General features: G+C 49.4%; 1 protein-coding gene across 2 annotated transcripts; it reads right to left on the bottom strand.

Annotated features, from left to right (window-relative positions):
* Positions 1 to 1,696: 1,696 nt before the first annotated feature.
* Positions 1,697 to 14,231, bottom strand: Htatip2 (HIV-1 Tat interactive protein 2). Of its 2 annotated transcripts, none has more exons than XM_075952738.1 (6): positions 14,002 to 14,231; positions 13,357 to 13,552; positions 11,183 to 11,290; positions 4,577 to 4,714; positions 2,905 to 2,966; positions 1,697 to 2,418 (listed from the first exon to the last, which is right to left on the bottom strand). In XM_075952738.1, exons 2-6 carry the CDS (start codon positions 13,549 to 13,551, stop codon positions 2,193 to 2,195), a joined length of 729 nt encoding a protein of 242 aa, XP_075808853.1. In that variant the 5' UTR covers position 13,552; positions 14,002 to 14,231; the 3' UTR covers positions 1,697 to 2,192. The 2 variants fall into 2 exon arrangements, with proteins under 2 accessions (XP_075808853.1, XP_075808852.1); XM_075952737.1 differs by lacking the exon at positions 14,002 to 14,231 and adding an exon at positions 13,834 to 13,992.
* Between the last annotated feature and the right edge of the window lie 608 nt (positions 14,232 to 14,839).

Raw genomic sequence — 14,839 nt, forward strand, 5'->3', positions numbered from 1 at the left:
GCTTCCTTTCTAATATTCCTAGTATCTAACCATGGAATTCCTTCAGACAGGCGGGCAGCAGTAATTCTGGGTAGGTCATTCCTACAAGCTGCAGTCTAAGGCTGGATTATGCACGGGGCATGTTTGAGAACGACATAGCCAGCTAGGCTTGCCTGATGCTTGCCATCAGCTCGGCTCAACGGCACGCCGTGCACACCCTCAAACCTGTGTCCTGCTGATCTCTGAAGCGCTCCAGTGGGCTGTTCTGCCTTTTCCACTCCACCACCCGGACTTTCCTCACATGGCCACCGTTTATTTTTTTTAATGTTTTTATTGAGAATTTCATACAATGCATTTTGATCATATTCCTCCCCCACCCCTTAACTCCTCTCGGGTCTATCCACCCCCACCCCTCTTCCTACCCCTCACCTTTGTATCATTTAAAAAAAAATCATTAACATGGGTTCCGATTTCTAGGGTCCATATACTCTAGGTGTGGGGACATCTGCTGGAGTGTGGTCAACCTACCAGAGGCCACATCCTTAAAGAGAACTCGCATCTCCCTCTCCCATAGCTCCTCAGTTGGGAGTGGGGGGCTCATGAGTCCCCGCCCCTCCACATCAGAATGCTGACTGGCTTGGTCTTGAACAGACAACCATAGCTGCTGGGTTTGGCACAGAGGTCCTATCATGGCCAGAAGACACCGCTTCTCTGCAGTCCTCCCTGGTGCCATCTCTAAAAACACATGTTTACACAGGGCAGTTGGTAGACTGTTTACCTAGCATGCATGAAGCCTTGGATTCAATCCAGCTTCTATAGTTTCAACTATAGAAACTAGGCATGACAGGGCACACCTGTAACCCCAACACGTGGGAGGTGGAGGCTTAAGTATCAGAAGTTCAAGGTCGTCCTGGACTATTCATTGACTTTGAGGCCAGCCTGGGCTACCCAAGACCCTGTCACAAAAGTAAACAAACAATAGAAAAGCTCACCACCACCCTGAGTCTTTCAGCTTAGTGCTGGAGAATTTTAGATTAACCACTGTTTGCAGTTGATTGTCAGCATCCTGGACCAATGGAGAAACCCAAGGATTTAAGTTTTATGCATCCATGATGTGCTAAATTACCTGGAACCCTCTTGAAATAGATGGACATGGGGTACTTTTACAGAATGGTTAAAGAAACCAGCTTCAGGGGGCGGGATAGATGGCTGAGTGGTTAAGAGCACTTGCTGCTCTTCCAGAGGACCTGAGTTTAGTTCCTAGTACCGGCACAGAGAGGGAAGGGTCAGTCCCCTGTAACTCCAGGTCCAGGGGATCTGTTGCCATCTTCTGGCCTCTGAGGAAACACACACGTGGCAGACACACAAACAAAAAATAAATACAAGACATGGGATTAGGCTGAGTGTAGTTAATCTCAACCCCGCCATATCCTAGCTTAGCTTTTCAGCTTTAGACCTTGAGCATGGTGTTTAACCATGTGCGCCTCGATTTTCCATTTGCAATGTGAGGGTGAGAATAGAAATTTAAATGGAAAAAAAAAGGTACGAGGGCAACAGTATGACTTTATAATACTGCAGGGCAGAGTTAGAGTGCCAGGAACATCCTACCTAAGATTCTGCAGACCCTGCCATGTTAGGGGCTGGGGTGCCATCCCCGGGGACCATCGCTGCACCTTCCCACTTGGACCTCCACAGTTTTCAGCAACTGAACCAGCACTCAGAGTTTGGCCATTTATTTTTATTCCTCAATGAATCACAGAAGCTTGTTTTACGTCTCCTGCGCTGACACGCAGTAAAGGCACAGGGTTCACTCTGCTCCGTGCAGCTAAGCGGCACTGTGCGGCTCAGAGACTAGACAGACTGTCAGTAAGCTTCACCGGCACTCGCCTGCCTGGAGGGCTAGGGCCCCGCTACTCAGTGCTCAGGCGTCTCTCTCGGAGAGCTTTAAAACTGGTCTCCCAACCAGAGGACATAGAAGTCAAAACCACAGATCCCTGTCCTCAACCCACAAACTCCACAAGGGCTATGTTACAGGCCCTTCCATAGTTCCCTGGGTGACTCACATGGACAGACAGCTGGAGCAGAGCACTGGGGTTTCCTAACGGAGCTGCAGGGACACCACAAAGGACTACAGAGAGACGTTTTAGAGACCCCAACATGACTGATTCGGTGACAGGCACTGAGGTTTGAGAAAAAGCCGTCCTCCCGTACGGTCACAGCTTGGGCCCATCGCTGTCTTTCCCCAGGTGGAAGATGGCCTTGTTTTCCAGAAGTTCCATTTGTCCACTGCTGGGACTCACCAGGTTGTTCAACATCGCTCTAACCACGGTCACAACAGGCACAGAGTGCCCACTGGCCCAGGACTCTGGCAGAGAGCCGAAGAATTTCCTAACCAGCCATTCGCCTGGACGAGACTCTTGCCTGTCACACAGCAGGACTCTAGGAGACAGAGAAAGGCAGGGGAAGAGATGGCCTTTATGGAGGCAATTAGAGCTCAGAGGTGTTGAGGGCAGGATAGGCCTGCCGTTCTGGCGAGAAGGACATGCATGAGAGAGGCTATGTGAAGCCACATTGAGAAGTTGGCACGGCCACGAGGAGGAGGGGCACCTCGGCAGACACCAGCCTCCAGGCCTCAAGAAAATCAGTTGGCTCATGTGGTGGCTTTAAAGTTTGATTTGTTAAATAAAGGGGGAGTGGGGTACAAAGGCAAAAGGGCATGAAGTGAATAGAACTTAAAATGTTAAGGAAAAAAAATGCAGGCAGCATCTTCTTCCAGAAAGTTCCCATGATTCTGAGGCAGCCCCAAGCTACTCTTCCCCCTTCCATCCCCCCCTCCCCCGAGCTGAAAGTGGGTCCTTTGGAGAAGCAGCTCATGCCGAGCCAGCCTCGTTCACAGATGGCTTAGCTGTCGGCCTCTCTACTCACCCCGGCCGGAACACTGAGAAGCGATCAAACTTTAATTCTTCGACCTTGGCTTCCACTTCTCCCTGTTAACATTTAAAAAAAATAAAATAAAATAAAAATTAAAAAAAATCAGTGTTTGCCCAAGACCAAAGCACTCAGATAAAGCCTGAGAGGGGGTCACTCAGGCCTGAAGATAAACTGCTTCTGCAGTTCCCAAGACTCACGTTAATCCCAGCGGGCAGCCTGAGTCTAGAGTCTGGACAGAAGGAAGAGGCCATTTAACCTTGGCACACTGAGAGTCGTCCGCTAATGGTCAAAATGCAGCGTCACCCCCAGACCCTGCGGCTCAGTGACCACTGCAGAGGAGGAGGAACTGAAAGATCCTAAGAGCCGGAGGTTAGAGTGGACCTGAACAAAACTGTGTCTTCTGGCCCCCACAGGCCTGCCATGCTCACGAACGCAGCAGCTGTGGCTGCCTGCACGCTATCAAGCTAGCCAGCATGGAGGTGGGTGGGGTTGACAAACTTGCACCCCTAACTGAGGAGCAATGGACAGCTGATGGCTTCTAGGGCAGAGGAGGTGAGTTTTCATTAAGGGTGTAACCCCTGGTAGGTTGGCCATGCTCCGGGGGCACTCCCTTCATTAATGTCTAAACAGACCCAGAGAGGGTAAATGAAGCATCAGTCCAAACCCCTTCAGTCCCTCCTCACTGGCCCCACAGTCACCTTTTCAGTATACAAGCAGTTGTAATAGATGAGAAAAATACGGTGATCAGGAGGCGAGCCTCCACCCAGTGGATCCTAGATGACCCTCTGTGCCAATCACTTCTAAGCGTTAGCAACCCCCCACCCAGATCTCAAGAAAACAAAGAAATGACAAACAGAGATGCTTTAAATTATGAAGTCATGAATTTTCGCACCAGGTGAGTAATCAGAGGCCAGGGAAGCTATCATGTGACATGTTTTTCAAGGTCCACTCAGTAAAAAGACCCAGGTGATGAAGGGGGTAGGCCTAGGAACCAATTAAAAAAAGATGGAGCCAAGACTTCAGGGCATTGTGCTTGACAAAAGGAGTTAAGGCAACGGGGATCCCCTGGTGATGTCTAAGACTTCAGTGAGGAACTGACTCTATAAACGACAGGCATTTCTCCAAGTCCAGGTGACGACTACAGACAGATGGGGCCCAGCCAGACGAAAGCCCTTTCTCCTGGCGTATTAGGCAAAAGGCGAGTGTGTGTCTGAAAAAGGATTTCATGCCGAGGAGAACCCGTGTCCAGAGACACATGACACAGAACCAGGTCCATCCTCCTGCGGCAGCGCCTCTACTTCACTGTGAGGAAATGGAAACTTCCGGTTAAAACCAGCGGCAACCACGTATTGTACTGGCAAGAGGCATAAAATTCTGGCATCTTGGCCAGAGAGAAACGGAGGGAGTGTCCATCTCTGAGGCTGAGAGGCCATGCCATCCAAGACCAGGGCTGCCTCTCCTTTCTCCACCGACTTTACTGAGTAATTCATGGGGAAGATAGCTTTTGAACCATACCTGCTTTCTAAGTACGTATCTCCCCAAAACAGTCCCTGAAGCTTTGGAAAATACACAATACAATGAGGTTTGTTTTTTTTTTTAAAGATTATACTGGCTACTTAGTATTGTCGATTATTCTATGTATATGGAAGGGAGAGCACACACAAACCTTTACTCGTAGGTATAAGAAACTGCTGGACTTATCCGCCCCCTTGGAAGACAGCAGATTGAAATGTTTGCACCCGCCTGCTCTTGCTAGCTCTGCAGACTTCAGCACGTAATCTCGGTCAACACGGACGAATCCTTCCTGGAGGGGAAAGGACACGAGTTATTTCCTAATGTCGCATGCTCGTGTTAAAGATGATTCCCAGGGTTGGGTGGCAGGCTGGGAGGCCTGGGGGAAATGGGATCTAAACAGAACACATCTAAGCCATGCTCGAAAGCCAGACTCAGACCCTGGGGAAAGGCTCCAAGGGTGAGCATCCAGATGGAAAGAGCAGCTTCAGCAGCAGAGACAAGAACCCCACCACCACACCACAGGGATGGCAATGAAGCCCAGACGGCAAACAAATCTACCAATCTTTTTGTCTTTCTCTGTGTCAGCTCTACCAGGCTGGGCTCTCAGGGTACCACATAGGAACTCCCAGGCACTGTGAGAACGGAAAGCGTGACGTCCCGTTTACATGGAGCCCTTGCAAAATAATTTGAATATTATATGGCAATGCATGCCATATAATTCTTTGAAAAACTGGTAAGCGTGTAATCAAAAAATGTTGGTTAGGGGCTCACCAAGATGGCTCAGTGGGGAAAGGCACTTGCCACTCTGAATATGTGTTTAATTCCCAAACCCATGTATGGTGGAAGGAAAGCACCGACTCCATAGAATTGTCCTCTGGCCTCCATAAATGTGTTTGGCTTACTCACTACCACACACACATGGACACACACAAACACACACACGGGGGGGACACACACACACACAGTCACGCACACAATTTCACAATTTTTAAATGTTTGGAGAAGACTGCTATGAGTTGACTCCCTCCTCAAACCACCCAAGGTTTAGCCCAGCGAGGACAGTGCTGAATCTTCATTCTTAATCTACATCACAGGGTCAGAGCACCAAAAATATCCAAATAAATAGGTAAACTCAGTTCAGATAAAACAAACAAACAAACAGGACTACATAATAAGGGGGCCTAATGGAAGGACACATGGTTTCACCCCCAAGTGAACTGAACCCGGATCCTCTGCAAAAGCAGTAAACCACTAAGCCATCTCACCAGCCCTGGGACTCAGCTCTTTACCCAGGAATTATCACTATCTTCTCTGGTGTTTTATACCTTGACACTCAGACCAAACAACTCACTTGCCAGCCCAACCTATATGCCGACTCAAATTCGTGTTTCTGCTTCTTAACATTAGTGTGGAAACAGCTGAGGGAGGCGGGCGGGCGGGCGGGCGTGCAATCATAGCACTTGGGAAGCAGTGGTGAGAGTCGTGGCAAGTTTGAGGCCGGCTTGGTAGTTGTAATAGGTTCTACTAACCAGGGCTACGTAGCAAGACCATGTCTCCAAAATACAATAAATAAATGAAAAAAATAAATAAATAAATGTAAAGTAAACCAAATTGCAACACTTTTGAGAGGGAACGAGAGAGAGAGAGAGAGAGAAAGTTGATTCCCTTGATTTCTCTAAATGGAGATTTTAGATAGGCTGAGAGGAGGCAGGGAAAACCCAAACTCCAGAGAAAAATCCTCGGTGGACCTTGCATATTTATTTCTTTCCCTTACTCTAAATAAAAGCAATTTTAATAACTGGTTTATCCTTCCCGATGCATAGTTGACTAGTAACATAAATTTTGCCTTGTGTTAGCACAATGCTTAGACCACTATAGCTGTCTGTGTTCCGATGCTTTTTTTTTTTTTCACCCCAGCAGTTTCTTTAAAAACAAGAGAGGCTCAGCCAATCACAGGCCTCCAGACCGACGCTATCTCTCACTTAATCCAGGGCCAGGAGAGGGGTAATTTGATTAAACTGAGACCCTAATTTATTTGGCTTTAGTTCTGGATCAACCTCTCCTTAATAGAGTGCTGTCGCCCCCCTTTGTGCAATGGAAATTAAAGTGGCAAAAATGTCACGGGACTCTCAATCTGATTAGCCAGCGGAGACACATCAATACCACCCCAGCCACCGGCTCTGGCGTCCTTCCTTTCACCAGCCCGGCGAGCAATTGACAACAGCTTCTTGAAGGACCAGCACCCACGCCAACGTGTGGACCCCCGTCCTTAGCCCTTCATCCCCTTTCAATGGGCCCTGGTGACAAGGTGCCCACACCTTTCTCCAGGGCTGTTCTCTTAACAAAGCTAAATATTGTTTTATTAGCAATCAATGGCTGTTAATCCCAACCGACTTCACAAATCCGCTGAGCCCTCAAGCGCATTATAAATACGCACTTTTCCAAGCGCGCTCAATTTTAAACCTCACCTCCTTCACTCTGATGGCGTGGCCTTTTTGCTGCTGAATTAGACTCTAAAGGAAAAGGGTCAACGGCTTCCAAGGACTCAAAAAACATGCAGAAACAAGGGCCCTGGGACTGGCTAGAGACACCAATGTGTGCTAGGTTTAGGGGGGTGGGGCAGTTGGCATAAGAACGAGTCTGTTTCTCTTTAGAAGGCCCTAGCTTTAATCTTACTCCTGTTCCTGCTCTCTGCTGCTCAAATTAAAAACAGTAGAAAAACAAACTTTCGAAGCTACTCCTTACCCCAGAGACAGTTTTTTCTGAACAACTGTACCTCACTGTCTAACCATACAGCCAGAGAAAAGCCAGGCCTCTAAGAGTACTAAATCCTTCAAGGTAGTCTTCAGATCCCATCGCCAGTGTGCCCTATGCTAAAATGGAGAAGCTTTCTAGAATCAGGGAATAAGTAAGTTCCCACGGTAAGTTTCCTTCCCAGATCTACTCAAAAGAACACACACACCTTGGCAGAGATGCACTCAAGGGCTCCACAGCAAGCTCAGGTGAAAAGAGAAGGGACTCATGCTGGAAACTGAAGATGAGCTTCAGGGGAGGGAGTGGGCACGGCTTGTCTCTTAAAGGGACAGGACAGATCATTACATTAGGTCCTAGCCCCTGGTCCTCAGCATGTCATCTTTCTTGGAGAAGGAATCATTACAGATGGAATTCATGATGTGACTGTCCTTGAGCAAACTGGCCCCTCACGCAATGTCAATGACTCATGTCCTCATAAAACAAGACCACAGAGACACAGACGCAAGCACTAGGGAAAATGTCATGGGCAAAGGCCACCAGAGAAGGCAGGGAGAGAAACCTTCCATAAAGGAAGCGACCCACTAATACCTTGACCTCAGACTTCTAATCCGCACAGCTGGGAGGCCACGCACATTGGGGTTCACCCAATGCCACTGGGCCGTCTTTATTCCAAAAAGAGTCACAGGGCGACTAGCCAGCTACTCAGAAGACCTGAGCACTGAGACAAGAGCCTGAGCTTCTCCAAGTTTTTCCATTGAAAACTCAGACTGCTGAGGTAAAATCACAGTGTATTCCTGTAACCAACAGCTACGAAAAGACACAAGCCTGCCACCAGCATTGCAGTGTCCATCGGGTTAGCCACATGGCTAGTCCTCCTCCAAAGAGGCCTACTAACCCAGAATCCCGGCGGGGATGAGCTCAGAAAGTCCCAAGCCCCTCTGAACCATGATCCCTAGCCACCTGTACGTTGTCACCTCTCACGTTAAGGTACTGCAACCACCAAACAGTGTATCACGCTGAATCCAAGTGGTCTCTTTTTAAAGGTCTCTGTCCTTTGCTTTGGAGACAGGGAGTCTCACAAACTCCTGGCTGATGCCACACTTACAGCGTAGCCTTTCACAGCAAGTGCTGGGATTACAGGTGCATACCACAGCAGGTTTTGAAAGACTTAAGAGCTGAGCTCCACACCTAGAACCTACAGACAAAAGCCTGAGGGGGTATGCAGTGCATCGCTACGGGCAATCCCGGAAGCTCGAAGGCCAGCTAACCTGAAGCATGGTAGGAGAGAGATCTTGTTCTCAACAAGCTGGGAGAGACACCCCAAAGTTGTCCTTTGACCTCCATATATGTACCCTAACATGTAAGCACGCGTGTATGCACACACACACATACACGCACACATTATGCTCAGATTCGCAGAGTCCCCCAAAAACCAACTAAGAGACTGAGTCCCATATGTCAACGCAAAGAGCCTTTATTCTTACTCAAGTTCAAACTTGGACTCTCCCTGTGTCCAAGCATTGGCACGACTGGAGAGCCCTAGCACAGTTGGGGTGGGGGTTTATAACAGCAGAAGTTGGGATGAGGGACTTCTAAGGTTCAGGCTGACATTTGTCTAGGGGTGCCCTGGTGAAAAGGGGATTGGGTGTGTTCTGGGCAACATCAAGTGATTCTATCTACAATATTTGGAACGTTTGGAATTTGCTTCGGATGATCTGTTCCAAGGTGGTGCGTGGGTGGTCTCAGTTTGTGGTTTTTCTTGAAACCAGGCATTGCCTTAGGGTAAACTGAGACTCAGTTTCCTGTTGGTCTCTATAGATCCTGTCTTGGCAGGTGTGTACCAAGGTGCCCTGGGTCCTACAACACACACACACACACACACACACACACACACACACACACACGCACACACACACCCTTTCTAGAGGCAGTATCAACTTACTTCCTGCCCATTCTCTTGGCCCACTGATGACTAGCTTATTCACCTGGCTGTTCTTTGCCCTTTTGAGTTATTAATTACCTTTATCTTTTCAGGCCGATGGGAAAGACAAACAAAAGGTACTGAGTGACTTAAGAGGTGAGCCTACTCCTTGGGTTAGAACTACAGCATTTCCCCCAACACTATTTTTGCCTTATCTATGCTGAATGCAGCAGTTCCCTTTGCTGAGTCATCGTCCAAGCCAGGCTTGAGCCTGCTGCGGAAAGCTGCAGTGCTTTTGGAGGACGTGCTTCTTAGGACTGCACCAGCTGAGCAGGTACAGGACCCCTTCTAGAGGAAGAAACGCAATTCTTGGGAAAGCAGAGCTTCTCTGTAATCCATTCCCCAGCCCTGGCTCCCAGGGTGGAAGCGCAAAACTACACAGGACAGGAATGTCCATCTCAACTGAAACCATTTCTAGAATTACCTTCTGCAGCACCAAAAAGCCTAGAGAGACACAACCAAGCCACGACTCTGCTCCTAGCAACCGCTGTTCAGAGTCCCATCAATTCACTGGTTTATAAAAACTGCCTTTAAGTGGTGAGGTGGCTCAGAGCAGGTACTGCATGGTCAGAGCACCTAAATGCAATTCCCAGCACATACACCAGGGGGCTCACAACGGCCTCTCCCTCCAGTTGCAGGGAGAACTATACCTAGTGTAAACCACTGTAAAAGTTAATAGGGTCAACTCGACCTGACCTGGAAGCAGATCTCCGTGCATGTCTGTAGAGCGTGTCTAGATCTGGTTAGCTGAGGTGGGCAGACGACCCTAAATGTGGGTGGCACCATCCATGGGCTGGGGTCTTAAGCTGAACAGAACGAAGGAAGTGAAGTGGGCCCTGGCATCACTTTTGTTTCCTGACTGAGGACAAAAGAAGACCAGCTGCCTCTGGTTCCTGCCACCCTGCCTCCGCTCATCCCCGCCCCCCCGCGATGGACTGAGCCCTCACCCGGTGAGCCAAAATGAACCTGTCCTGCCTCAAGCAGCTCCTGCCAGGCACTCTGTCCTACTCCTGAAAAGGTGGCTAAAACGACCCTTATGGCAGAATCAATATCCAACTTATTTAGCAGAGATGTGGACTCCAGCCAGCGAATCCTGCCAGAGGAATAAACCATACTAAGATGTAAACTGAATAAGACGTAGAAATGCTTGCCCAGGATCTGTATTATAAAGCACGACTTTTACCTCTGCAGTACACATAGCTCCTGGAGAGGGGCTGACTCAATTTAGCACACCATTAAAGAGAACATAAAATGTGCACTGAAGCAGTTTTGCGTCAGTGGGGGCTGAGTCACCTCTGGCTGAATCACCGCCGAGGGCTAAGTCATCACGGGGGTGCTGACGGAATCGTGCCTCTGGGTTCTGACGATCTAGTTCCTAAGTTTAAAGGCTGACTTGAGAGCAGGTGGAACAAATGAGTGAGAGAAAAGGCTGAAAACATTGATTATGGAAAGACACATAAAGTTTACTGCCCACGGCATGAGCCAACTTCTGCCCAGAGACTGTGGGCTGCTTCCCTTAGTCAGGGGACGTTGTGATGACTGTACCATCTCCATAGGCACGATCACGTAAATTTCTGGGACGGGGCCGGCATTCAGGCCCTAACTCAAGGTTATTCTGAAGATGCCCTTATCTGCAATGTCCCGTGCGTAATACAGATGGGGCAGCAGATGGAATCTTACGCACATTCTACATTTAAGCACTGCAGTACGACCCAAAAAAAAAAAAAAAGAGTACGCGAGAAAGGAGCCCTTGAGGCTGCAAAGATGGCTCAGCAGTTAGGATTCCAAAGTGTGTCTGCAGAGGACCCGAAGTCAGTTCCCAGTCCCAAGTCAGGTAGCTCACAAGCACCTGTAACTCGGATGCCCTCTTCTGGACTCTGCAGGCATCTGTATCCTCTTGTGGTCATAACTCCCCTTACCCTCCCTCACAAAAACACTTAAGAGAAATAAAGCTTTGAAAGAAAGGAAGAGGCTCTTGACAATACTGGCCAGTGAGAAGAGACACGGATAATGCTTACTCACCGCTCCTGCCTTTCCCCTGGTGGTGCCCAGGCAACAGAAGCCAACATCATGACCTTGAAAGGCAGCGGCGTAGTCTTCCAGCTTCTCAAAGTCCACCACTTCTTGATTCTAGACAAAAAAGGGCACAGCGGCATATAATTTCACACACGTAAAGAGACCAGACACTCTTCAAGATGTAAAGAATAAATAACAAACAATTATCGAAGTATCTAAACTCTTAACATAAAGTTTGCCAAATTCCTCTTTCCCACCAAAAAAAACCGACCTGGAGCTGGGTGTAGAACTCAGTGGCCAAGTGTTTGCAGGGTACACGTGGGGCCCTGGATTGTATGCCCAGCAATGAAAAAAAAAATCTAATCAGTGGTGCACATGTGTGTTCACAGAACATGCAACTGCAGTCGGGTAAGTCAGATTTCAAACAGCAAGGTTATGTGTATCTTACCTTTGGGAAAACAAAAAGCCAATCTCTACTTCACCAGGAAGGAAACCGTTCAGGTAGGATGTGGACAGAGTAGCAAGTAGAATCTCAAGGATCTAGGTTCAAATCTTGGGCCTAGTACTCACAGACATCCAACTGTGGTCAAGTTTTTTTATTTTTTTTTAATTAAATCTCTTAAAATGTATTTTATGTGTATCGGTACTTGCCTGCTGCATCCATGTCTCTGCACCACGTGGGTATAGAGTCAAGAGGTCCTGAAGGGGGCCCCTTGGGTGCACAACCCCATAGATGGTTGCGGACCACTATGTATGTGGTGAAAATCTAACCCAGGTCCTCTGGAAGAGTGTCCAGTGTTCTTAACTTCAGAGCCATCTCTCCAAACCTGAGGCAGACTGTTGACCAGATGGGTGCCTCCGTTTGTCCAGCTGTAATGTCTGGGGTGATAACCGTTCCTCCAGTTCAATTCAAGAACTACCTTCATTAGAATCAGCCAGAAAGAATTCAAGACAAAGGCACCTTCCTGGGACTTGTTCCGATCCCTGTGATTCAGCCTCCGCAGTGTGTATAGCTCCTCCTCAGTATCTCTGTCTTTCTCTGTGCCTCTCCCTCCATCTCTCTCCAGGCCAGGCTGGCCTCAAACTTCCTATGTAGCTGAGGCTGCCCTTGAACTTCTGATCCTCTTGCCTCCACCTTCGAGATGCTAAAAGGACAAGTTTGCTCCATCATAACCAAGCTACACAGGGCTAGAGACTGAACCAGGGGTCTTGTGTGTGCTAAAGCAAGCTGTCTACCACCTGAGCTGCATCCCTAACCCCATCTTGTTTTCCTCCGTGGTCTTTCCAATCTACGCTGAAACTGGTATACACTAGGTAAACTAAGAGTGCCTGTAACCCCAGCACTGGCAGAAACAGGGGCGGAGGAACTGAGTTCAAGGCCAGCCTACACTAGCTAGAGAAACACTATCTCAAACCTAATCATACTGTATCCTGCCATCAAGCTCGCAGCAATCCAGGAGCTCAAATGAAATACTGGGGGTTGTCGCTACCTTCAGTTCCTTCAGAGGGATTTTCCCGGCACAGTATAGACTACATGAGAGAAAAAACAACAACAAACAACAAAACAAGCAAAACAAAAACTAAAATAAAGTCTGGTAAAGAGACTTGCCACCAAGACTCTACTCTCAGAGAAAACTGCAATCTTAGGCTCCACTGTCAGAATCTCCCCAGGGCTCAGGAAACTAGACTATGGAGCCCACCCAGCACGATGACCAGATGGAAGTCTGGCACTACCATGTGCTTTAACCCGGACGGTGTCACTTACAAGGAAGGCAGTATTGCATTTACAGACACAGGCCTGGGAAGTGAAGTGGGGACAGGCGGGTAAAGCTCCACCTGTCCTTGTCACACGCCCCCACTCTGTGGAGCGCACAGGTAGGCAACATGAGCAAGCACTGTGCTCTAGGAACTAACTACACACAGGCTTTCTCTGACCACTGTTCCCCATTCCGGCCTAGGTTCCAGACACCTGAGAGCTGCAAGATGATCTAGGTTAAAAGGCAGGCGTACAAGCCAGGGTTTGCTAGAAGGGTTCTTCTAGATCAATCGAACCCAATTTTGATAATTTTTTCCGTCTTCACCACCACCTGGCAAGGATCAGCCTTTGGGTACTGACACCTTCCCCTCAGCAAAATGACTGCGGCTACAATTTTTTTTTTAGCCCCAGCTCAAATACCCACCACATTTTTATAAGCTTCCTCCTCGAATGTGAGCTTCCTCCGGCCAATGAGCGTGACTTTGGAAAACAGGTTCTGTCCCAGGATTTCTTTTAAAAGTACTTTGCCAGTTTCCCCACTGGCGCCCAAAATAAAGACGGATTTATTCTGCATCTTGAAGTCTTCCCGAAGCTTAGGTAGGGCCTCCTTGTCCGCCATGCTGGGGAAACAACACCCACAGGGACTGTCAGAGTGCTAAGGGACAATCTACACTGGGGAACAAGGGTTGTTGATCTGTTGGGCAGAAGAGATTCTATCTACACAGTCCCAGCCCAGGGGAAGTGCTGAGTCACGGCTGGGCTCGGGACGAAGGCCACCTCAAATGTGCCCAGCTGGATGCACCCAGGTGTCTTTCTACCCCACCGGGCCTCTTACACCACGGTAACCCTGCCCGACTGGACAGGGCTGCAGGGCCGGGCTCCATCCCCTACCCGGGGTTACCTGGGGCCAGCCCCGGACCCCTCGTCCCCACGCTGCAGCAGGAGCATCGAGGCCACCAGCGCAGCTGCCACCGCGCCCAGCGCCCAGGGGCCAGGCATCGCTCCACAGGCGGCCCCGCAGTCTCCCCCTCCCGGCGGGTATCCCCCAAGAGGGCCAGCCAGAGCCTACCCGCCGCGACGTCTTCCGGGTGACAGCGCTCGCGGCCCCGCCCCAGTGAGCGCCGGAGCTGAGCGCCGGACCCGCCCCTGCACTGGATCTGCACCCAGGCGTTGGGGCTGCACCCAGCCCCGAGCTGCTCCCTGGGGCTGAGCTGCAGCAGGACGCGGCGGGGCTCTTCATTCACCCCATGCCAGATCTTTTCCTCCATAACCCTCCCTGCATGCTCTCCCTAACCACCTGAGGCCACAGCCTACAGGTTTCAGCTAAAAGGCATCCCGTGGTTCCCCAAAGTGTAATTTCAATCTTGTATTGGAAGGCATCCTCTCAGCCCATGTTGAAAAACGCTCCCCTCCTCGCACTGGGAATTGAAGCGTGTAGCTCAGTTAGTAGAGTGCTTGCCTAGCACGCATGGAGCCCTGGGTTCCATGCCCAGCACTGGGTCGATAGGATGTGGTGGCACAAGCATGTAAAACTAAGGGTCACATCTCCCTCAATCTAGAGGTCAAATGAAATGTGCCCAGTCCCAATCTTCTTACTAGATGTGAGACCTGGCCTAGGCTTAGCCAGTCAACTGCTTCCACACAGGTTTTTCCACTTCGGGGAACAATATAAAGATGCAACAAAAGCCAGGGGTGGAACCAGCTAGGCAAGGGTAAGGACTGTGTAGGACGACCGAGAGCATCTGTGAGCCCCTGCCTTAACTGTGGGCGGAGCTTGTTCTGAGGACTTCCGGTTATTCTGTAGTAAATTCCGTTCTCTGTCCACTCCAGTCAGAAGGACTCCGCTGTTGACAGCTTAAAGCCGCAGCAACAGGGAGCGCATCCTCACTGAGTGCCAGGCTGCCAGA

Source organism: Microtus pennsylvanicus, chromosome 18 (genome assembly GCF_037038515.1).
Source record: "Microtus pennsylvanicus isolate mMicPen1 chromosome 18, mMicPen1.hap1, whole genome shotgun sequence".
Classification (NCBI taxonomy): domain Eukaryota; kingdom Metazoa; phylum Chordata; class Mammalia; order Rodentia; family Cricetidae; genus Microtus; species Microtus pennsylvanicus.

Excerpts from the sequence above, each read along its gene's own strand:
- Htatip2 (XM_075952737.1), bottom strand. The coding sequence starts at position 13,931 with ATGCCTGGCCCCTGGGCGCTGGGCGCGGTGGCAGCTGCGCTGGTGGCC. Across the intron at positions 11,291-13,356 it reads AGGAAGCTTATAAAAATGTG|AATCAAGAAGTGGTGGACTT; the intron begins GTGGGTATTTGA and ends TTTTTTGTCTAG. Across the intron at positions 4,715-11,182 it reads CCAGGGGAAAGGCAGGAGCG|GAAGGATTCGTCCGTGTTGA; the intron begins GTGAGTAAGCAT and ends TTTCCCCTCCAG.